The sequence below is a fragment of the Condylura cristata genome, unplaced genomic scaffold, assembly GCF_000260355.1.
Source record: "Condylura cristata isolate star-nosed mole 26May11 unplaced genomic scaffold, ConCri1.0 scaffold00026, whole genome shotgun sequence".
NCBI classification, from domain to species: Eukaryota; Metazoa; Chordata; class Mammalia; order Eulipotyphla; family Talpidae; genus Condylura; species Condylura cristata.
Genome location: NW_004567127.1, coordinates 6176157 through 6201916, shown reverse-complemented (window position 1 = coordinate 6201916; position 25760 = coordinate 6176157). Strand labels below are relative to the sequence as shown.

Sequence of the window (25760 nt, the reverse complement as noted above, 5' to 3'; positions counted from 1 at the left end):
CGCTCAGGCGGCTTCCTCAGAGATGACGTCCCGGACGGCGGTGCGGAGGCGGCCTCGCCAGCGGCGCCCCTTTGCGCTTCTCTGCAGCCTCTGGGGCTTCAGGGTCCGCAGCCGGGTTCGGTGTTTGCTGCGCGAACCAGCGTTTGCGGGACCTGACGCCGTCCGGGGGCGACCGGCCTGGCAGGCCTGGGCTTGGCGGCCCGGGGAGCTAAGCCTGGGGGTGCTGAGGGTTAGGGGCCGGCGGAGCCGCAGCCGCGGCGCAAGTTTCCCAAATTGAGGTGGGGCAGGTGGCGGCGATTACTGCTTCTGGGTCACGAGCTCTGGCGGGCCGACAGTGGGCAGGTGAAAGGAATGGTCGCTCCCTGGGACGATGAAAGACCCGCTGACGAGGCTTTGAGCGTTTTTTGTTTTTGTTTTTTCCTCCCTTGGGGAGAGGGGTGTTTGCTAAGAACACTGGCACCTGAGGGCCAGCCTCGCCTCACTGGAAGCCGCGTCCTTGCTCGCACTGGGTCAGGTGAAGCTGACAGAAGTTGTAACTTAGAGAAACCTAAACTAGCTTCCAAGTAAATGCGTTAGACGCGTCTTACGATGCGTTAAATTGGCGTCAAGGGGCAGTTACCCCTGTTCCACCGGTAAGGAAATCAAGAGTAAGTCCTAAAAGGATTTTTCCCAGGCCTGACTTTACATTGTGTAAGTTGGTTGCCGTCCTGATGCAACAGCTGCTCTTCTTCCTAGAGCTGAATATTACCCATTTATCGAGCTTCAATAAGCTTAATACAGGACCCAAAGAAAGGTCATTTTTAAAACATCTAAATACTTGCTTTAAAACAAATTACATTAATAGCAAGAACATTTTTGGCGCTTATTGCAGGAAGATTGGGGGACCGGCAGGTGGGGGTTACTTCGAAGAACCGAGTTAAGTCACACTGGGGAACTGTAAAGCAGCAAACCCGCTTTCCGGAGCCCCTTTTCACTTCCCTGTGCTTCCTGACATCGCCGCCTAACACTGGCACGAACAAAGCGCCGCTCTCACCGCAGCTAACTTCACCCTAACAGTATTCTCAGCAGATGCTTCAACCTAAGCCTGTGTCACGTGCGTAATGGGAGACTGCATCGTCAGCCTCCCTATAAAGCCAGTGCCTGAGATACCCTCATTTAAGATCATGGCCCAAGACAGTCACTCAAAAATACTAGTTCTCTCTCATTCTCTAATCAGAAACAAGGGCTAGCCACATTTAGGACAGATAACTCAATCAGGTTCACACAAAAACCGATGAGAAAAAGCCCTGTGTTGTCATTACCTGAAAGCCCATATACACCCTCTCACCTAATACTGTACACACACTCAAAAATGTCTCCACCACCAGCATAAAAGTTTAAGATTATCCTCTCCTAAGCAGGATGATCCTAAACTCATTTAAGAGCGGGAGGCATGACTAGCACAAATGCCAGGCATCTCTCTTCCCCCAAACCACCGTAATTCAGTATGGATATTTTCCTGAGATACCTGTAACCTTTTCTTTAGGAAAGAAAAGCCACAAGCTTCTAAAATACTAGAAAACAGAGACACGGATTAGTAGTTTTAAAACAGATTTCATGTAGCTAGAGTTCACATGTGCATTTCATTTTGTCTCGAAACATCAATAAAGGACAAATCAGACTTTGTTTATTAAAAAAATACTTTACAGGAAAAAAAAAACCTCTATGCATTCCATTGTCCTATTTTACAAAGAAATAGCTTAACAATTTAACACACTTAGACAGCTACAAAAAAGCACTGTTAAAAGGATTATTATTCACACAAATTTAGATTTAAGACTATTCATTTAAAACCTTTTTAAAACACTCAATGTCAATAAACTAAGGCCACATAACGCAAATAGTCCGCCAGGCAAATTATACATTTCATCTATATGCAAAGACCTCTTAGATAAATTAAAGCCACAGGAAAAAAAATCTTAGCTGCCAATCAAAATGGAGTTTAATCACAGAAAACACTATTACATGAAAATTTACAACATGTGATAGAATTAGTACATAAGTATTTCTTTAGAGAAATTGAAAAGTGCTATATTAAGAGACAGTGGTCTCAACTACATGCACAAGTGGATCCTAAAAAATGTATGAAGAAAATGGAAGGCCGTAATATTTATGGAGAGATACTTGCTTTTAAAGCAACAAACTTTCAGGATGTGGATAGGTCCCTTATGTGCTAAAGAAAAACATCTGTCTTTTACATTTCCTCTTACTGCATAACCAATGAATATAACTAAACCTGTTTAAAACAGAAAATTGAAAATAAGAATCTCTAGCATGTACTATTGAAAGGTTCCTTAAAAACCTGTAGCAATGATAAAACAGATTAGAAAGACACAAACTCAATTATCTTAAAAGGTATAGATGTAAATTTTAATGGCAAATACAGATGGAAATGGGCTCATTAGTGAAGAATATATTCATTGAAGATTTTCCTGAATTTTGGAATCTTGTTCCCAAGTTAGCTTTTTAGTATTATGAAAGGGAAAATAATAAGCAAATGTTTCTCCAGTCGTTAAGTTTTAACTTTATACCTGTTAAAACTGATAGCTTTTTGCCTAAGGTTTAGTAAAGAATTCTATTTAATACGCGCATTTTCCCCCTACAAGAGTGTAATCTTAAATCAACTGATATTCCAACTCCCTCTAAGGAGAAAGGTCACCTTTCAAAAGCCTTGTGATAAGGTACTAATAAAACAAATTATAAATATGGAACAAATTAAAGTAGAATTAAGTGTAGAATTCATTTTAAAGAGTTTAAACTTTGGAGGAGAAAACTAATATGTAGCTTTTTATTATTGCTTTGTGAACTGGGTTACTTCCTTGAATCATAATCTTACTCCTAGCATATCTTGGTAATTACAGAATGACTTCTAGGAATGGGGGAAGACATCTATATCCTTGTTAATGAAGACAAAATCATTCTAGTGACTAAGTTAGAGATATTCATTTACTGGGTCCTTTCCATAAGCACATTTTAAAAATGTCCCTCTTATAAAACTTATAAATTACTAAAACGTATAGCCACAGTCTGCAAGTAATCTCAGAGTTGGCACAATGGATAATATACCAAAAAGGAAGGTCAGCTTAAATTTCAGTTACAACTTCACTGCAGTCACTACTTTACAAATCAAAAGACACCCGATTGCTCCATGCCTCACTCCACCAAACCAAATAATTTAATGATTTAGAAAAGTTGCAATCAATTGTATCACTAAACTGGGATACAGCTTTGAATGCAGTAAGAAACTCAAAACTTCTGCTTTTATATTCGTCAGTCTTTAAAGCATGCTATTAAAATCTAATACTCACATAGGACATTCAGAGTTTCCAGATACATTACTAGCTAAATGTTTCTCTCTCCATTCTATTGCAATTCTAATATACAATGAATTCGTTAGTACATGATTTTAAACATTTTATACTCTTTTAATGTGTTTATATTGGAGGCGAGGGTAGTATATTTTATAAAAAGGAAATGGGGGGTTTGTTTTTGATTGTAGGTCTTTGCAGATCCGCTGGTTCCTGAGTGATTATACACAGTGCTGGCTGTCAGGAGACAGTCTCCTTGTTGGTTAGCAGTGACCAGCTTAGATGACAGATGGCATCTGCTGGATGGCAAGTGGGAGATGGGGAAATCGGATCTTGGAAGACAAGACAAGGAAAATAAAAATAAAAAAAGTTTTTGCTTTAACAATCCTGTTCATGATTATTTTAAAAAGCAAATGTTGCCTGAGAAGAATTTTACTTTGTACAGCCTAGTAAAGCTCTATGAAATTCTTCCGGACAAAAAAAACAAAAACAAGAAATAACCTAAACCCTTACCCTTTGTGATTAACCCCCTCCCTCCCAAAATAACAAAAATCACCCTCAAAGGCAGGTAGCTCCCTTAAAAATTAGTCTTGATAAACTAGAATTTATACCCAACATTTAAAAACACCCCTGCTATAATCACATTACTTTCATACCATTCTAATTACCTTATTTACAAAGATAACTAAAGCCAACATCACTTCCAATTCATAAATGGTTTACATTGAAATGTTTCTCTTAATTGTTTTCATCCTTTGTAACAGAGAATACATACATATACATATATATAAGGAATAATACAGATTCTAACTAATCACTGCAGTATTTGCTGATGGTTACTTCTCTATCGGTTTACACAGTGACCTCTATACTTTGCTAATATGCATTTAACTACACAACAATATTGCACAAAGTAATATTTATATAAGATTTAACCTATTTCAGAATATTTTAGAGAAAATTCATATTTGATATTTTGAAAGATGCAGCTAAGGTTTTTTGTGGTGACACACATAATGAAGCAGCATCTTATTATTTTTTTTTTTGCCTATGTTAATGTAAATATTCCAAATCTCACCCTCCAGGAAAAAAAAAAATCTCCGAATTGCACTATAACCAGGTAGATACAAGAATCTGGTCTTAGGTGTGGGGAATACTCTTCCTTTAATGAAAAAAAAGCTTTATTATTAAGAGAAAGTGAAAATGTATCACATTAACATTCTAAAATAATAGAAAGTTAAGATTACACTGGCTATATGAACTGTGTCTATTAAAAAAAAAAATAGTCCTCTGGCACTAAGCGTGAGGCCACCAGAAACTCTAGGGGGGGGTGCCACATTTTCTGAGAGTGGCAACAGAGTAACAGCAATCAACCCAGGTATTCACCAGTCAAAACTATTAAACTAAAGTCTCAACCGAATTTTTTTCATGAAGAGATCAATGCCAGGTGACTAAAATAGTTTTTCCTAAGTTTCATGCACAAAATAGGGCAGCCTCATCAGCAAGACCTGTATCAGTCTCAAGTATGATACTCAGACTCAGCTTAGGAAGCAGAAGTATCCACACAAAATGTGAGGATGCTAGGAAGCAGAAGAGAGCATCATGTCAACACTGTCTCTTTTACCCAAAATATCTTCCACAGTTACCAGGTATTCTACAAGAGATTAATGAACCATGGGTAATGAATGAACAAGGACTATTTATCTTTAGATATTTTTAATTGAAATATCCACTGGATTTTAAATAACAGATACAAAAAAAGACAGTTTGGATCAGAAAGTGCTGTGCTTTCTCTTCTGTTAAGAAACCGAGAGCCACTGAATTTTCCTTGGAAACTACTTGTTCTTTATGTTTGAAACTAAATAACTTACCTTGCCCAACTCTGCAAGAACTCTTTCCTGCAACATATGCCATTTTTACTGAAGAAAATGAATCCATGCCATAAAGACATGAGTATTAAACCATAAATGATCTGATCTATCATAAAAACAGCAAATACGGCAAGAGTCAGGGCAAGATAAAATTCAGGGAAGTGAATAATTACCAAATAAGAATCTGTTATTCCAGAGAATTCTCATTTTGATTTGAAGAAGAGATTGAATTGTTACCTCACACCTTAAAACAGGAAGTAGCAGCAGACCCACTATTACATACTGTACTAACGGGATAAGATACAACTCTTAACTTTGCATAATCTGTGTAAAAAAGATATGCTTGACATTTGTGGAATGTCATTTCTCTTTATAGAATTATAGGCAAGATTTCTCCAATAAAACTTAACTTAAGCCAGTTATAAAACTATAACTTCACATCAAAATTTAAAAAAGTTAAAAAATGTGTTTGAATATGTACATATCACACAGGAGTGCTTGAGTGTTCCTGCAGACCGTGCTGCTGGTCAGAGTCCAGTCTACTTTCCACCTTGAACACAGGAATAGGTGGGGTCATCTGATCTTGCTGCAGATTAAGTTCTGATGAAGGTGGGAAGGACGATGGAGCAGTTGTCAAAAGTTGCATCTCTGTGCGTGTTTCTTCAGGTTCAGTTTTTATCCTCACACACTGGGCATCAACTTCGAGCTCTCGCTTTCCAGTTAAATCACAGTCCATGTTAGAACTACTCTCTGAGTTTTGAGTAGCTTCCACAACAGGGTGGTACTGTTTAAGCCTTATATGCCAGGCCAAACTGCACACTGCGGACACTGTTTTGAACTGATGAATGACATTTCTAGGGATGAAGTAGATGTCATTGTCGCACAGCTGAATTCTAGCATAACGAATGCCTTCCCGCCTCATTTGGTTTAGTTTAGCTTCATCAACCCACTGAACACACTGAAGAGACGAAAAAGAGTTACATGAGACTTTAAAACATACAGTAATTTAGTCAAGTGAAACTTTTTAATTAACATAGGAAAGTAGTAAAGTCAAATTAAAACTAAGCAACACTAAATGATATGAACTGTCTAAAATTTTCTGTAATGCCTGAAAAATGTTTTCCTTGTATTTTGCTACCTCTCTAGTGTCAAGTATCAATTAAAGTCAGGCTGGCCTAGTGTTTTGAAGTGCACTAGAAGAGCAATATTCACCGCCACACAGGGTCTTTGGTGTGGCCTTCGGAGGGCCACTCTCCTTCAGGGTCTTCCAGACGACACGAGTGAGGTGTGGGCACACAGTGCAGCGGAGTCGGCCGCTGAGAGTGCTCCCTGGCCAGGACGGCGCTCCCAGGTCTCCCGAGCAACCCAGTCAGCCCGGATGCTCAAAGGCTGAATGGGTCCGTTTTAATGTTGTCAATATTTAATAGTAATAAATTTTAAAAAATAATAAAAATAATAAAATTCAAAAAAAATAATAAAATTCCATTTACTATTACATGCTATTGAACTCTAAGATAGATGTCACATAACTCTAAGACAACATGTTCTATGTGATCTAACACTAAGATAAAAAGAATGTAAAATGGGTAAGCTATTCATTTCCAATATCTTACTCAGGGTATATAAAAAAGCAAGAGTTATTACCTGGGAAACTGGAGGTTCATGAAGGTCTAACTGAAGTCTCTGCACAACATCAGTAAAATCCTCAGCATGAAAACAAATCACATCTTTGGTTATGCGAGGTTGGTCACTCCTAAGATTAACAAAATTAACTTTTAGAAATAAGCATCTCACAAAGGAAAGTGATGGCAAATGTCTGTCTTTTTGTTTCTAGAAATGCTACATCTAGTATACAGATAGAGGCATAGCTCCAAAAGATAAAAACACGTTCGCTTCTTTAGCTGACTTTTAAAAAAGAAACAAAACATCAAAATAGTCTCACAGAAACAAAAATCAGATTTACAAAACTAAAACAACAATGAGGAAAAACAAATTGTATTACAAGCTAAATGCATTTGCAAATCTTCACCACTTTGCCCCACCAGCTTCATGCCATCCTGTGACATCACCAGGACAGAGAGCGCATCTCCTTCACAAACACCACACTTGCTAGCACTGCTGAACTATATTCTTAAATATGTTAGGATTTAATTTTTAAATTTTATGTGTTTTACCATAATTAAAAAAAAAAAAAACTGGTCCCCAACTGTTGAAATCAAGAGGACATTTTCTTAGACAATGATAACCAACCCCAAATGTACAGCTGAGTCCCATTCACTTACCATTCCCCAAACTGTACAGCTTTCAGAACCCCAACAGCAGCCGTACTCTGCCAGTCAAACCCTTGGCCCACGTGGTCAGCATGCGCTCTTGTCCTGTCTTCAAAGAGGACCTCACGGGGTTCACTGGTCCGAGGTAGGTACTGGAGATTTTTTATTTCATTCATTGATCTATAGTAGATTTGGTTGTGAAGTAAAGGAGGGGAGGGGAAAGCATTAACAGCAATAAGACAAAAATGTTGGCTGAAATGCAAGATTTTAAGTAAGATGAAGTCTGTGAGGAATTCAGTGATTTTTGATCACTACCACTTAGGCACACTATAGTGTACTACTTATGCGGTGACCCTCCTCCCTTGGAATGTGATATAATGTAAATGCTACAGCGGATTTGTCTCAAATGTAGTGCTTGAATAAATAAATTTAATTGTAGCAACAGAAAACACAATTCAAAGTACATGGTTGTGGGCCTCTTCAGTGATAGCTATGAAGTTATCTGCAGCCACTGAAGCAGGAGCTCGATCCCCGGCCATTGAGTGACCCACAGGGTGCAGCAGACCTCTCCTGCCTCACCTGCTGCTCCCCTCAGGAGTATGTTTCAGTAGATCTGCCTGTTCTGCTCCCCACTCTGTCTGTGGTGAACCCTCTCACCCCCGCACCTCCGGCCTGTACCCCAGTTCCATATGCATATTTTAAGCTGTTGTGACCTTACTTGTGGAACCCGCTGGTTAGTAATGGTCTTGTGAGCATGTCTAACATACCACTGTCACACTCGTTAAAATACAGTTTATAGATAGAAACAATTTATACTTATAAAAAATGTAAAATAAATCTTATACAACCATACAGTAAAAACCATACAGTCATCTAAAAATGATGGTGTGGCTGCATCATAATATATAATCTAAAGAGGGGAAAAAAAAGTAAGTTTTGGAAATTTATAAAATAAGCATGTATAGACCAAAATTTGAAAGGTTAATATACCTAAATGGGTAGGAATATGACTCTGCCTTTTTATTCTTCTCAATTATCTGATTTTTTAAAGTTTGTATTTCTGATAATAATAAGAATCAGTAAACAAATGGTAGTCATTTCCTTTTTTAGAAAAGTCACAGAACAAAAGCTGTAAACAGTCTTTTAGAATTTGAATTTCAAGATTCAATACCATCATGTACAAAAACTGCTCTGGTCTAGAACCATGCAGACATCTGGGTTATTGTCAGGTTTGATCATGCCACCATGTTGCATTCATATATATAGTTTTTACAAAACTAAGTAAGATCTGGAGTAATCCCCAGAACTTATCTGAGTTATTATTTGAGCTGCTATTGCCACAGCAAATATAAAACAAATCAAAATAACACGTAAGCAGATCATTAATGAAGAGAATGAAGATAGAGGGCAAAGAAGGTAACAATTAGCTATCTAAGGGGACAAAGAAAAGCTTCACAAAGTTAGTGACGTCCAAAGGTAAATTTTGAAAATTTAAGTGGTGGCCAGGCAGAGGGGGAGGTGGGAAAGAGGATGCCAAGTAAAAAGAACAGTACAGAAGCACAGAGTTGTGGAAACAATGATTTGGAAGCTGAATTCAGGGTAGCAGGAGGAAACAAAAGCAGAGAATGCTGGAGCTATATTATGAAAGTGTACACCACAAAAGGAGTTTGGGACTTTTATCTAGCAGACGGTTGGGACCCAGGTTTTAAGGGAAAAGAACAACTAACATGCCTTTAGGAGGACACCACACAGTGCTGGCTGTGCTGAATGGCTGGGCTAAGGAGCTGACCACTATAAGGCTTTCTGAAGGAAGACCTGCAACCAGTCTGGACAAACGGTTTTCAAACTGTGCTCATGCATCAGTCATTTTTTTTTTTTTTTTTTAAAGATTTATTTATTTGTACCTACAGAACTGGGGTACAGGCCAGAGGCTCAGGGCGGCGAGAGGCTTCACCAGAGACAGAGTGGGGAGCAGAACAGGCAGATGGATGAAGTACACTGCTGAGGGGAGCAGCGGGCGGGTCAGGAGAGGTCTGCCAAGCCATGTGGTCACCTCCGGGGCATGTGGGAATCGAACTCATGTGGAAGTGGCTTTAGCTTCTTAGTGCTGTGCTTTAACCCACTGCGCCACCAGGGAGGGCCAACATCAGTCATTTTTATAAGCAACAAACTAAAAAAAAAAAAAAAAATGTGCTTTGCTTATCTGAGAAAAATAAATGTATGTTTACCGTCGTCTTTTAAAGGGTGACTTTGGCATGTCCGCTGTAGGGATCATCTGCTCTCCTGGCCTTACCCACATGATAGGCCCATCATCACTCTGGGACCTACACTGGAGTCGGAGGCTGGAAAGTGTACCCCAGGGCAAAGTCATCTACAAGATGAATGAGTCATATTAAAAAAATTTTTTAGACTATCTACAAACTAACACTCTCCCAACAAAAGAATGCTCTAGGGAACTTGTTTTGTATATTAAAAAGATAAATGCTAATTGCACAGTAACTTATGTAAAAAAAGAATAGCTAAAGTTAAATATCTTACAGTAATAATTTTCCAAACATTTCTACTCAAAACATTGCATAAAATTTAGTTTTAACAGACAAGACTAGCTTAATACACTCTAAATAGAAGGTATCCATTTCAGTAATCAAAACTTTAACAGTCTGATACTCACTTTCAGAAATGGTGACTCTTCTAACATATCAAGGAACTCTGGGAAATAATCACCAACTTCTTCATCTACTGCTCCAACAAGACTGATCTGCCGCATAGGACCTGCTCGGTAGGTGCCACAGCAGTATGTCCTGTTGACCTGAGATAAAATGAAAGAGGGAAAGGAGGAGAGAGGACTGAAGTATCTGTAATACAGGCCAAGCATGAGAACAGCATATTGTTTCCAATGTTGCTATTTCTTCTATATACTATGAACTCAGTAGTTGGCACCTTGGATAAAGTTTAGTTACAAAAAGGAACCCAGCACACGGCCAGAGTCTGACAGAATACATGCCACAAACCTGATGTTACCACAACAGAAAGCAAAATGACCACTTAGTACTTCTTACACAGTTCTGTGGCAGCATTTTCACACTGATCGTTATTTTTTTCCATGGAGAAGTAGTATCACCCACACACATACAAGTATACACAGAAAAAGGTCTTAAGAGTTTGCTCTCAAATAGCAGCAATTTCCTAATTCCTTATAAATCTTTCTCTCAAAATCACCTTAGATGATCCTTAAGCAGCAACCACCAAGGTCATATTTCCTTGCATATGTTTATATAAGTTATCATCAATTTGTTTGTATGATCAGCATGCTAGGGAAACCAGACACTGAGAAAGAGAGAAACCTCAGGCTCAGGCAGACTGAGTAAGAGAGGAACCACGGCACAGAGATGAGAGAGGCAAAGTGAGGGTGCTTTCTACGGGCTAGGGTAGCCTTTCTAAGCCAACTACCCTAAACTTCTAAAGCAGATTTCACTTTCAGTTAAGAGGACCACATGCTTTCAAAGGTGTATTAGTCTCCCCCAACCATCTCCTCAACTATTCCCAATTATCAGAAATTCTTTTACCAAGAATTGGCTGTCAAACTATACAGGATAGTGACATTTTACGGGAGAATTTGTCCTAGAGAGTCATCAGACTTAAGGTTCCTATAACTCAATGCCAACCCCGAAGCACATTTCCATGTGGCATGCAACGCTTAATATATTATTAATCTAAAGGAATTCACATTATTTAAAACTTTGCATGTATTTCAAGATTGAATTAATATTTTAGTATCACAATATCCAAGTTTACCTAATTTGAACACCATTAAACTCAAAAACACTGAACTTGAAGGCATCTTAAAAATGCAAACACTGGGCCCTCCCTGGTGGCGCAGCGGGTTAAAGCACAGCACAAAGAAGCTAAAGTCACTTCCACATGAGTTCGATCCCCGCCTGCCCCAGAGGTGACGACATGGCACGGCAGACCTCTCCTGACCCGCCCGCTGCTCCCCTCAGCAGTGTACTTCGGCGATCTGCCTGTTCTGCATCCCATTCTGTCTCTGGTGAATCCTCTCACCCTCCGCATCTCTGGCCTGTACCCCATTTAAAAAAAAAAAATGCAAACACCTTGGCTAGTTAATGTGTGACATGAGTAAATACAAAGCATCTTTTCCTATTCAGAAAATGAAAGAAAGTAAGCCTGGAAAGGGAGAACTACTGAAATGAAGTAATCTGTCATTAAGTGCTGGCAAAAAAAGGGTAGTAATAATAATAAAGCCGATTAACAGTGTCACTTGCACAAAAAGTTTTAATAAATGCTCATGCTTGAGATATATATATAAATAATTAACAGCACAAGTGAGAAGATGGGGGGGCATTTAAGAAATTCAACATATCCCAACTGTATGAAACTAACTAATGCCAAACAAACTACTAATTATCCCCTAGTCTCTACTCTATTCTTCTAGTTGGAAGGGGAAAAAAACAACTTCCTGGGCAGACAGCCAACGAGCTAGGCTCCCCAGCAGCTAAGCGGCCTGTGACTGAGTTCTAGACAAAGAGATGTTAGCACAAGCTGCATGTGCAATTTCCTAGGCATGCCTGTGTTAAGTAAGCAGCTCTCCACTTCCTCTTTCTCTTCTGGGGTCAGGTTCAACCAAGCAAATGACAACACCAAAGGGTTTTTATCTTTTAAGGTAAGATAAGAGGGTAGGAAAGGAGGATTCCTGGATGATAACACGGAGCAGAGCTGCTGATCTCTAGGCTCTTACTCAGGGAACTCAAATTTTGCCCCAGCCACTGTAGGGAAGATTTCTTTGTTATGGTAATGCAGTGCCAAGGAGGCAATACTCTATTCTGTATAGCACAGGTGATACAGGGAATAGTGTTGCCTACTCTAATCTACACAAACAAACAAAAAAACTGACTATAACTAGGGCGTAACCCAGAGAACCATTAAGATGATTAGTGAGTTGAAAACATACAAACTGGCGGGAGAGTGCAGAATTAAAAGTATTGCAAAGCACTTAATATGAAGAGGTAAAGAACATAAAAGAGGTAAAAATCTTCAAATAGTTGGGAGGTTTATCACAGAAGAGCAGACACATATAGCTTTAAATAAAGAACAGGAGTTACAGTTTACTATGTATTATTGTTGGGCACTGTTCTAAACACAGATAAAGTAGTCAGACCCATTCTCAGCCCCTTCAAAGTTACAGTCTAGTAAGAAGAGTCAGACACTAACTTATACAAATGATTATAAGCTATAACAAGTTTTCAGAATGAAACAAAAGACAACACAAAGAAAACGTGGAATCCTGGTGGGGGAGGGTAAAGTGTTTCTTGAAGCTAAGCTAAAATCTGTGTAATTAAGTTTAAAGGACATAAAATTCTCCAAACATCACTAAAAGAAAGCTAATGCTGCTAAACAACATAAAACTAAAGATGAGATTGGAAAAATGAGCTATAGCTTGATGATGGCAAACCTGGAAAACTATTAAGGATTCTAGAAAATCACAAAAGGATCTAAAGCAGAAGAAAAGTTGTCAGATTTGTCTTTGCTCTTTTAGCAGGGAAGGAAGACTTGGTATTTTTGTTTCATTTTCTCAAAGGGGCAAGAAAAGTGACAAGTTAGGGGGTTTCTGTAATGCCACAAATAAAAATCAGTAAACTAAGATAATCAACAGTAGACCCATTTTAAAAAAGAAACAATATTTGGAAAATATGGAAATGAAATTGTCAAAATCTGAAGAAAGACTGGCTATGAAAGACAACAGTGTCAAGGACATCTTCCAGGTTCTGACCTTGGCCATCAGATGGAGAAACTAATCTGTATGCCAGAGGAGGACTGGTGAGGGCAAGGAGGTGATACCTTCAGCTTTAGACATGATGAAGGCTGAATAATGACTCCCCAAAATATCCAGGTCCTAATCGCTGGAATGTCACCTTATATGGCAAAAGGATTTTGCAGCTGTGACTAAATTAAGAATCCTGAAATGGGGAGATTATCCCAGATCATCCAGGCAGGCCCTAAATGTAATCACAGATGTCCTTATAAAAGGGAGACAGAAGGCAATTTGACTACAAAGAGATCAGATGCTGGAAGCAGGGACTGGCATGAGGTACAATGAACATAGAACATGACACCATAATTGGTCAGCAAACAGTGGAACTCTAGCAGCTAAAAAGAGTTAAAAAGAATTTCTCCCTCAGAGGCTTCAGAACTTTATAAAAGAGTAAGTTTATGCTGTTTTAAGCTACTGTGTTTATGGTAATTTGTTAAGACAACAATAGGCAACATGTTGTACAAGGTACTTTTGAAACATACAAATGAAAGGGTCAAGAAGGCAGCTAGATTCCAAGTCAGAAGAGAGCTGGAGAGTCACTGGTAATAACTGAAACTTCTAGACTAAGTAAGAGTTCAGGGAGTAAGTATCTTGGAATGCTCCAATTTAAAATTGCAAAAAGGGAAGAAAAGCTAAACAAAAAAGAACGGAAAGGAGTATGAAAGTGCTTAGAGGCCTCCAGCTGCAGCAGCTTCAGGGCGAGTTCAATACCCAGCCAGGAGGTGACCACAGGGCATGGCAGCCCTCTCCTGACCCGCCCGCTGCTCCCCTCAGCAGTGTACTTCATCCATCTGTCTGTTCTGCTCCCCACTCTGTCTCTGGTGAATCCTCTCCCACCCCTGCAGCTCTGGCTTGTACCCCAGTTCTGTAAGCATAAATAATAAATCTTTTTAAAAAAGTGCTCAGAGAGTTTAAGAAGAAAATCATGACAGCATAGCATCATGAAAGCCAAAGAAAATATTTCAAGAACTCTGTCAAAATGTTGCTGGGACTTCCAGTAAGATAACATGAAAAATACCTATGGTTACCTTTACAATAGATGTTTCCGAAAAAGTAGGAGGGCAGAAATCAAATTGGCATGGTTTGAGGAGAGAAGAGGAAATGGAAACAGCAGAATGCACACACAATCTTTCACAAGTCTGGTTGTGAAAATAAAGGTTGGTAGTTACAGGAAGAAACAGGATAAATGGAAAATCTTTTAAGATGGAAAAATGAGCAACTGTCAATAGGGTGTATACACTTATTCTCAACAACTATGTTGATGAAAGCATCAATATATGTTGTCCCATAATCTCATTAACAGTATTATCGAATTTTTTGACTTCAACTAAAGTGATAAGCAAAAACTGGTATCTAAATAGTTTGAATTTCATTTTCAGACAGTCTTTTTTCTGGGAACTACCCACCTAATAATGCTTATTTATTTTTATATTGGTTTGTTAGTGTTTTTTCACATCTATTTCTAGAGCTCTTCATAATTTAGAAAGTTTACTCCTGTCAGTGATATGAAATGTAATTTTTCATAATTTAACTTTATTTATAGTGATGTATCTATTTTTGTCATAGAAAGACTCTTTCTACACCAAAAGTTTTGAAGGAGATTCCATAAGGCTTGTTTTGTTTTTTCCATCTTATTTGTGTCTCTATTTTGTACACTTAAATCTTTGATCTCATTTGGATTTCATCATGGTAACCAGTGATATGGATACCAAATAAATTCTACGTACTCTGATAGCCCAACATTATCTTTTCTCTGCCACCAGTTATTTGAGATTCTATCAATTTTATAACCCAAAAGCCTCTATGTATTTGGATCAATCCTTAACTTTTCTGTTTCACTGAACATTGTTCACAAACTAGTAGACTTATTGCACAGCCAAATCTTCAAAATGTATCTGTTAAGAGTACCTTAATGTATCTGTTAGGGTACCTTCCCTAACTGCTTTTCCTTCTCAAAGATTTCTGGGCTGCTCTCATCTCCTCCCTACCTCCCAAACCCTCCCAAAACTAACTTGGCTGTCCCAGGGGAAGAAAAAAAAAAAAAAAAAACCACTGATGTTTTTATTTGGACTGTGCTCAACTTATAATTTAGGGAAAAATCATCTTTCTGATGTCGATTCTCTTATTCTCCATAATCCAAGAACATCTTTCCATTTAAGATTTCTTTTGTGTATTGTTTTAATGCGACTGGGAAAGTTCTGGTAAAAATGAAAGGTAAAGAGGATCTCTAGTTAAACATGAGAGGCTATCATTTACGTCGTCTGTTTCTTATTAAAACCCGACTCAAGTGAAAGTAAAAGAGAAAGACTACAAATCCCAGACATTTAAAGAGAACATAAGGAAAAAATGGCAGAAAGAAGCTATCAAAATATTTTTAGAAAATAAAAAGTACACAGGAGAATACCCAGACTGAGAACTGTGAATACTGCATGTCTACACAGAATATAAGCAAAAGGCCAGTGTGTACTGCAGAACCACGGAAAGGCTGAGACTTGCACACTGCACGGACCAAAGCCAGAACTAAGCACAAAGTATACGGGATTAAAATGTACAAGGATCAATGAGACCTCTCCACTTTAACGTTTACTTCCCTACCCCATATTGTTTCTTACCTTATCTATTTTGTGTAAAGAGACTATAGAATAAATGATAACTGGCACAAAAATGGAAGAAAACAAATTAAGCAAAATTCTATACTCTGAGCACTATCATCTTTCAACTTCCACTGCTTGTCACCTAGGACTCTAGCAGACAGGTGTAAAACCTGCTCTTCTACTATGGAGAAAATGAGGTGAATTCTTAGCCTCTAAGAAAAGATTTCTAAGTGCTGTTACGTAAAACTTTTCTTACAATGATGGGACAAGATTCCCTACCCAGTCATCAAATGGTAAGTCCCACCTACAGGGTGTTTAATCAGTTTTGTATCAATTGCCAATTGATAATTGAAAATATTTAATCACAGGATTAAAACAAAAAGGAACTTGAGGACACAAAAAATTTTAGAATAAAGCAAGTATACCATCAAAGAAAGAAAAGATATATCCAGGAAACAATGTTATTAAAAACAGCAACAATAAAGTGCACGGGATTATGGTGTTGGCACATGGGTGACTTGGTGATGGGAAACCCATGGGGATTACAATTGCGATGAAAAAAAATTGTACAAAATGATGTAAAAATAAACTATTATATATATATATATATATAAACAGCAACAATAAAACAGGGCCTCCCTGGTAGTGCTCCCTGATGTTGCAGGGGTTAAAACAGTGCTATCAAGCTATCACCAGCCCCTGAAAGCCAGGCAGGGCGCAGCAGACCTCTCCTACCTGGCCCACTGCTCTCCCCAGCAGTGTGTTTCAGTAGATCTGCGTTGTTCTGCTCCCCAATCTATCTTTGGTGAATCCTTTCACCCCCACCTCCACACCTATGCCTTATTACACCCCAATTCTTATATGCATAAGTAAATAAATCTTAGGGAGAAAAAAAAGAAAGCAGCTCTAAAAGACTCATACAAATGAGACTTAAGAAAATCCCAGGGGCTGTTTAAGGGTGTTTTACCATATTGACGCTGTTTTATTTCTTAGGCTAGACAGTAGGAACACAGGTGCTAATTCTTTATACCTCTTTGTATGCTGTATATAGTATTTCATAATAAATTAAAAAACAAAAAGACCTGTCTCAAAGTCTCACATTATCCTCAATATTCTGAAATTATGTGGTACAGAGGTTTTGAAAGCTTCCAGACAGAAAAAAATAAGATACCTAAAAAGCACCAAGAACAATTATGACACTGGATTTCTCAATAGCAATGCGACAAGCTTAATTAAATAAAGACATTGGAGCAGTGCATTTACAAATCTGAAAAATCACCTCCCATCTAGAATGTCAATTACCTACCAATCAAACGTAATGGCAGAAAGCTTTTCAGACATGTGCTGTTTCATTTGCGTCATTGAATTTAGGCAACTGATTAGTCAAATAATCCTAGATAGGAGAAAGAGTAAAAAGAAGGCAAAATGGAGTGTATGCAGCTACGCATCTTGGAGAGCTATCGACACACTCTTTCCGCAAACCAGAGGGTTTAAGCAACCAAAATGTCCAAGAACAGGAGAATAAAGAAACTGTGATATAGTCACGACAAAATACCAACTATGGTCACTGAAAATCAATGAATTAGCCAGTGTTACATGTGTACCACACAGTTCCCAAAAGCAATGGGGAACCAAAGCAATCTACAGTGACCCATGCAATGTACTATCTATAAAGTGCTAAATCACACAAAACAGTCAAACATAACATTTATATGTTCATATATTCACAGCAAAATACATCTGCTAAAGATGCATTTTAGAAATGATAAATCACAAATTCAGAATAGAGATCTACTTTGGAGAAGAAAGTAAACATTTTTTTAAATGGTGGAAATATAAAGCAGGAAGTCACAACACAATTTTCATTTTTCTTTATATGGAAATGAAGGGGGGGAAGGTTAATAGGTAAGGGTAGGTAAAGACCCTAAGAAAATGCATGCAGAGTTTCTACTGGAATGATGAAAAAAATCTAGAAATGAATAGTGGTGATGTTTCCACAACACTGTAAAAGTGCTTAATGTCAATGAAATCTACACACAGAAGTAATGAAAATGATAAATTTTATGTTACATACATTTCTGACAATTAAAAAAAAAAACACCCAAGTAGGGTAAGGGGCAAAATTGGGAACACAGAAGGACTAGCTCTGGAGGAGGAGGGCTATCTTCTCTGTTAGAACAGGAGGGGAATATGCAAAATATGTAGCTCACACGTGAATAACAGGTTTGAGCTGTGAGGGTCCACTTCAACACTGACAGTCATGTTGTTCCTATCCTCAAATTCCACATTCACTGATTCAATCAATTTTAAGTTATACAAGGATTTTGAACTGCTTGCAGGGGTCAAGGGTAACACAAACCCTAGTCCTCATTATTCAATTCAGACAGAGATAAAAAGTTTGATAACAGGAATTAAAATCGCTTGGGCTATCTATATTAGGCCTCACTCAGAGCTAATGAATTACAATTCCAAGAGAAGAATCTGAGACTCGAATACTATTCTGAGTTGGCAGTCCCTGTATTACTCTTAGGGTCTGGAAGTCTGAGACGCTGTAGCCTAGAAAGGGCACTTCAAAGCAAAATACAAGCTGACTTCTACCACTGCCCAAAGTAGGACTGGGGACACACTGCTGAAAGAAATGAGTGTTAGGGATTGGAGGGAGGTCATGTCGAAATGAAGAACAGAAAAAAGCAAGGCTGTCCTGGAAGCAGGAGACACAGTACAACAGGAAAACAGCCTTCAGTAAAATCAGCAGGCAAAGGGATGTGAAACCAAGGGAGGTAATGTCTATAAGAAAACAGTCATCAGCACTGCACGCACTAATGCCTGCACATTAATGTGCTAACAGAATGTAATAGCCCTTTAGATTAGAAATTCAGTTTGGCGAAGTTATCCTGTATCAACTGCTGAAAGTTAAGTAAACTCTTTTTAGTAACAATAGTTTGAGGCTTGTCAAAGACCTGGAAAAGACAGCAGCTTTTTTAATTACCACAACTTGGAAGCAACCAAGATGTCTTTCAATTGGTGAGTGATAAATTGTGGCACATCTAGACAATTAATTCTTCAGCACTAAAAAGAAAGGAGCTATCAATTCATGAACAAACATGGAAGAACCTCAGGTGTCTATTACTAAGTGAAAGGCTGAATGACTATACACAGTATGGCCACAACTACAGGCCATTCTGGGACAGGGAAGGCCTTTGGGAGGCGGGGGCTATACGGGAAATCTCTGTACCTTCCCCTCCACTCTGCTGTGAACCAAAATCTCTGTCAAAAAATCTCTGTCTCTTTCAAGGACATGCTAGAAATACACCACTTGGAAAACCCTGTGGTGGGGACGAGGGGTGCAATTATTCCACAGAACTCATGTTTCAGTAAGATGCCTATTCAAGCTCAGTGCTTAAACAGAAAGGAAAAATGCCTGCCAGCCACCTACCCAACCGTAAGTCCAGGCAAGTATAAAGGCATCCCATGTTAAGTGAAAAGTTAATTTCAAAGTGAGTTGATTATAAACTTGAACTTGAACGAGTGAAAAGTTAACCAAATCAACCATTTTTATGCTGTTTTATTTTTATAAAACCATCTACTTAAAAATATGTCCTCCATTGATTTCCCAAGTCACAAAACACTGCACTAGTACTACACTCTCCGTATTACCAATCCACTACAAAATGCTCATTATATTAATCAAAAATGGGCAACACGTATAACCCCAGTTTTAGGCCTTTCAACAACACACAATAAAGAAAGAACAGCACATATTACTATTTATAGTATTAAAAGTAATATCAAAACTACCACCCCTTAAATAGATGATCCGCTGTGAGAAAACTTCAATATTGTACATATACAGAAATTAGGGGGGGGGGCAGAATGCAAAATATGTACAAATGCCAGCTGAAGAGAACGTAACCCCATTGCCCCAGGGATTTTTTCTTCCTCTACCCCAGCACATACACAAACGCACCAGTTCATCCTTCTCCACATTCGCCCATCATTTGCTTAGTTGCTACAGGGTGAAAATAGCTGCAGATGGTGATATTTAAACAATCCCCCATTTAACTTCACTGTATTTTCAGTGCTTTTCCTTGGAACTGACATATAGAATTTAAGACCCACAGCCTCGCTAGCTCGTGAACCAGCAGTAGCAGCAGCCTCGGGCATAGTTACAAAACACAGTCAGTAAAGTCCCAACCCAGACTAAAATAACCTGCATTTTCACATGTGCACTGAAGAATGTGCCAATCCTTCACCTATCAGATTTTAATACCACTCAGAGACAGAGGAGAAAGCAACTCCTCTTTGAATCTTTATTCAAACTAAACCTGGGAAAAGCAACAACCAAATGTGACCTTCTGATCAATAAAACAAAGGCTTGGAAACAGCTCCCACCGCAGTTCTAAATACTAATAACCCACAAGATGACTAGAATAATATTTGAGTCCTTATGTCAGTTTATCAGTTACCAGAGGATTTTTATGAGGAGGGAAGGAAAGGTCTGCATACTTATCACAAAACTATCACACTTCAAAGTTGAAAAAGTTTTCAAGTAGCCAATAATCTAAGAAAAAAAATAAATGTATTACCAAAATATATTTTAGGGAACTATACATTCGTAAGTGACACTAATTTTTCTCCATTAACTGACCAAAAGAATTCCCAAATACTTAAGCTTTTGGATCAAAATTTCAATTTAGTCAACGATTATTTACAATTTGGACATGAATAATCCCACAGAAATTTAAAATACCATAGTGTGTCAATATATATGTAGTCCTCTAGATGAGGTCAAACTTACAAAGTTACCCTGTATCAAGTGCTGAGTGAAGCACTAAAATTTGAGAGATGCTTCATGCTTCAATTGGTATTTATCAAGAACTTACCTCCTTTGGCGTTGAATATTTGAGTTTGACAGAACGTTAAAAGAAAACCACCTATACTACATTACAACAATTTCAAAACAAACAAACAGAAGCTATTATCTTCCCACACAAAAACCTACAGTTAACTTCTCTCCTGCTACTGGAGATGAGTTGTAAACTAGTGTTTCTCAAACTTTAATGTATATGTATGTACGTGTGTGTGTTTGTGTGTGTGTGTGTATTACCCTGGGAAATCTAGGTAAAATGGATATTCTGATTCAGAAGATGTGGGTAGTAGCCTGAGATTTCATTTCTAGTAAACTCCCAAATGTCACATTCATGCACAGAGTACACTTTTAAGTAGAAAGCTTCTTAAAAACAAAGTTTAATTACAATACTTAGACGACCATGGTTTGCAAAGTTCTAATGTTAATGTTTCCAATTAAATTCCTAATTGTGCAACCTAACTTTTCCCATCATTTTCTTGATTCCTCATAAGGATCTGACACTTTAATCATGCCATCATTCTAAAAACCCAGAAAGTTTGCATCCTCATCTTTTTTCTGCCCCTCCTTTTATCTCTATCTTATTTTTAGCTTCATCCTTTTCCATCCGAATGCTGTCTCTGGGTCACCTACCTATAAAGGCTGATGGGTCCAACCTCTACATCTCCAGCATAGAGGAGTCTCACAATCTTAGATTGATACATTCACCTAATAGACATTTGTCTCCAAAGGCACCTCCACAAAATGTCTCAAACTGAACTTGTCAACACCTTCCACCTCTAGATAGCGCTTTTACAACTCTATTGATTCTGTGTCCAAAACCACATTCCACTCATTTGTCCAAAATCATTCTTCTCCCTCACCAAATACAATTAAATGCACTTTCTAATTTCTCAAATTTCATTCCCACCCTCCCTCACAGCAGTTTGGAAATGGATCATTACTGATATGGTCACCACAGTAACCTAACCCGTCTTCTTGCTTCCAAATTCTCACTTCTTCTCTCTCATCCTTTTACCCTATCCTGCAACCTTTCCAAAAACAATGGGATTCATCTATTGTTCATCTGTCTATCCCTTATTTTTAGGAAAAAAATACCACCTTTTAGCACATAATATGAAACTCTTCATAATCTTAACTTTGTCAATTCTCTGGTTTCAACTCCCATCACCCCACAAACACAAACTCTTGCCCTGCTTGAGCGATCTCTAGCTTCCTGAATGTGCCATATTCTCGAGTGCCTCTGTGTGCATGGGCTAGTACTCCCTTTGCTTAAAATAGCATTACCAAGCTAAGAACTGATGTTCTCTCAAGCTTCTACTCAAACACCACATGCTTTAAAATGCCTTTTCTAATCACCTCATGTCTGAGTTAGGTAACAGCACAAACTGCTTCTATTACAGGGCTTACTCTATGCATACTTTTTTTTTTTATTACTTATAAAACTATAAAATTGCTGGTTTATTAATCTCCATTAGACTGTGCTCATCAATTAGTCTTTTAAGAAGAATCTCCAGTACAATGGTAAGTTCTCAATAAATGTTTGCTGAATAAACTATCTTGAAATACAGACATGAATAATTATCATGGCTATACATAACTACAAGTACCTGGCAATAACTGTCGCTAAGGCAGTAAAAGAAATTTATGTTACTTTATTTATAGGCTTAGCAGAATTTCATAAGATTTCAAAAAACATGGGAATTCAAAACACCCAAGGTATTTACTTAATTCCCAACAACCGAGAGGTATTTGCTAAAAATATTCAAATAAAAGCAACTGAGTTATTTTAAAACAAGATAGTTTAATTTCACTAAGTATAGTTAAGACCAATAAAAGGAACAGTCTCTTTTCCAAAGACAAAAGAAAAGAGCATGGTATAATTATGGACATAATGTTTGAGAGGTCTAGGTTTACACACCTGATTTCTACTCACTAGCTACATGACCATGAATAACAATGAACATCTCCAACCCTCAGTTTCTTCAATGGGAAGAGAAAATTGCTTATCTAACCTGCAGATTGTTTCAAATATTCAAATACAAATGTGAGTGCATATTCATAAGCCATGAAGTGCTAAGTAAATTTGCACTATTGTGTTAGTTCACACCCTAGTTATCTGCCAAAGGCTTTACAGGTACAAACAAATTCAAAGTTTCATGGACAAACACAAACCTCCCTACCTCCTACCTCTCTCCACTGACTTCTCTCTCATAAATAAAAAGTTCCAGGTTCACCAGAGCAAGAGACTTATTCAATAAACTTATGTGGTTGAAGTATTTAAGGATATCTAATTCAGAAATAACCTGATATGTTTTTAAAAATGTTATTTTCTAAATAACATTCTCAAAATAAATCTCAAGGTAAGTTGTTGGTACAGTCATTTAAATTTCAGCTCCATTAAAAAAATTAATTGGAGGACAAAAATCAGCAGGGAATATTTAGGTTTCTACTTTTGTTAATTAGATACTATTTATTGACATGTAAGTTTGTTCCACTACAGACTAACTGATACAAAAATTAAAAAGTCACCATCATAAAGCCAAAACTTTTCCCCCAAAATTTCTTGCTTATTTCAATTAAGCTTGCTGGTCTATCAATCAGAAAAGAAAATTTGCTGCATTTCTCTAGACTAAAAAAGTGATAAGCATGTGTTAATTCTGCTCTCAGCAATGTCTTTCTTCTTTAAATGGGACTTAAGGGGATTACAGACTACATTAGGAGAACTGTTATCAGTCTCTTCCATAATATTTATAAAAATAGAATTCCTTAACCTTCAAAGGGCAAAACTCCTTAAAAAAAAAAAAGGAAAAAGAAAAAACAAAATCTACTACAAAAGTCAGCACTTCGGTACCTGATTGTGGTAACAAGGCCAAAATCCAAGACGAAGCCCTTTACTGCACATCGTGTTCCAACGTCTTGGGCAGCCCCATCTTGCGACCTCTCCAGACTGGCTGCTCCTGCTCTCTCTACTGCAGAGAGAACTTCAATTAGAGAAATTCTGAAGCTCAGAAATCTAAACTGGATACTCCCCTCATCGGAGGCAAGGATGGTACGAATCACTAAAAAGATTCAAGTTAGAGGAGGTTTCAAATAAATTTAAGTGGCTTGAAACCACTATAATGCAGGCAGCTGAGAGTCTTATTGTGCAACAGTACTTGCCTAAAAAAAAAAATCTGAAGGGAAAGTACAGCAGCAAATTATTAGATAACCTGAAAAAAACAGGTTATATGACCACAAATCCAAAGAGTGAAATGCTCTCCACTACACTTATGTAGTTTATAGCCATAACACAAACTTACAGCTGACCTTTCATATCCATAATCCTTATGAGAACAGCAAAACAAGGAAAAAAAAAAAAAAAACCTAGGTCACATAATCAACTTTTTATGCCCTAATAAACAATAAAAAAAAATGTTTGGGTAAAGGAAGTTAGGAAGGAGCGGTTTCCCTGCTGACTTAAGCCTAGCTGCCCAAGCAAGGCTTCAGAAAATATCTTCACCGGCAATATAGTGCGTAGGCAGAAGGAGCAGAGGCTATGGCGGTCTTCCTGGTGACACTTCCAAGCACAGAAGCGGGGTATGTTTCTGGGATAGACTGCCAACAAGTTACTGAAAGAGGTAAAAGCAAAATCCTGGCAAATAATTATGACATAAAGGTAAGTCTGAACTAAAGTTACCTTGCGACTACCAGCTCTAAATCACATCTTCCATACTAACATCTGAGTTCTAAAAGACTGGACTGATTACTTTGCAAGTTGATTTTCCACAGACTTATAATGATGTATAAAGTACTTCTTATACCAAGCAAGAAATAAGCCACATCCCAAAGAACTCAGCAATGAAGATTTATCTATTATTAGAGGAGTAAACAAACAATATGAACCACCTTTTACCACCATAAACTTTTATCAAAAGTGTGCTGGCATGTGCTACACAAAAGAATGAAGTTAATACTGCTGATAGAGGCTAAAACTATACTTACTAAATAATTTAACAATGATTTTACCTTACCTGAGTGTGAAAATTTGAAATGGTGGTTGTTTCGATATCTTTCTTGCCCAGAATTTCCATTTTCACTGGAGTGTTGGGGAAATTAAAAGCAAAGTAATCCAAGAAGTCTGGGAGATAAGCAGCCGCTCCATGCACTATTGCTAAAGCATAGTAAGCAGCATTTTTCTCATTTTCACTGAATGTCAAAGCAAGAAACTCCTCAGAAAATCTCTCCATCTCCATTGGAGACAAAAATGAGAGTTCATCCATGTAGGCATGAAGGACAAGAGCACCACCATTGGGCTGGTGTTCCTCATGAATAAAGTTGCTAAATTTAGTACCTGTTTTTAAAAAATTCCTACGAATAGAATGTTCCTGGTGAGTCATAAAAGGTGTTTGTACTCCCTGGGGTACCCGATATTCTTGCATGCCCAAATTTAATCGGCACAGTTGTTCATCTTTCAGATACCTGAAGGACTCCTTATCAACTCCTGAAGTGCTATTTATCTGTCCTTGGGTGAGGATTTCCTTACTGATGCGGGTCAGGCCAGCGCAGACGGTTTGTACTTCCTTATTGTACATCTTAAGACGTCTTCCTCGCATGTCTTCTCGGTGTTTCTTTTTCTTTTTCTTCTTTATTTTCTTCAAGACAAAATCATCAGCTCTCTGGGTTTTACCATTTTCATCTGGTGTTTCTGGCCACAATAATTAAAAAGAAGTTAGTTGCTAGTGCTAGTGTCAACATATACACGTCTATGGTACTCAATGGCAATTAAATACTCAAGTTTCTCTGAATTTACCGTTAGAACTTACATTTTTATAAAATGAATGAGAAAAAAAGTTTAAAATACAATAATGTCCTGGGTTGACAATTATGTTAAACAATAGATAATGCAAAAATAATCAGAGAATATGACTTGCAATCAAAACCCTAAGGAGTTTGCAAGTTATTTCATATATATCACATGATGGGCGATCTGCTCAATAAC

At 37.8% G+C, this 25760-nt stretch overlaps 1 protein-coding gene across 1 annotated transcript; it reads right to left on the bottom strand.

The window, feature by feature from the left end:
• Positions 1-1644: 1644 nt before the first annotated feature.
• RSBN1 (round spermatid basic protein 1) lies at positions 1645-25500 on the bottom strand. The gene is made up of 6 exons (XM_012730212.1): positions 24793-25500; positions 10160-10297; positions 9717-9859; positions 7501-7668; positions 6863-6971; positions 1645-6176 (listed from the first exon to the last, which is right to left on the bottom strand). Exons 1-6 carry the CDS (start codon positions 25372-25374, stop codon positions 5703-5705), a joined length of 1614 nt encoding a protein of 537 aa, XP_012585666.1. The 5' UTR covers positions 25375-25500; the 3' UTR covers positions 1645-5702.
• Between the last annotated feature and the right edge of the window lie 260 nt (positions 25501-25760).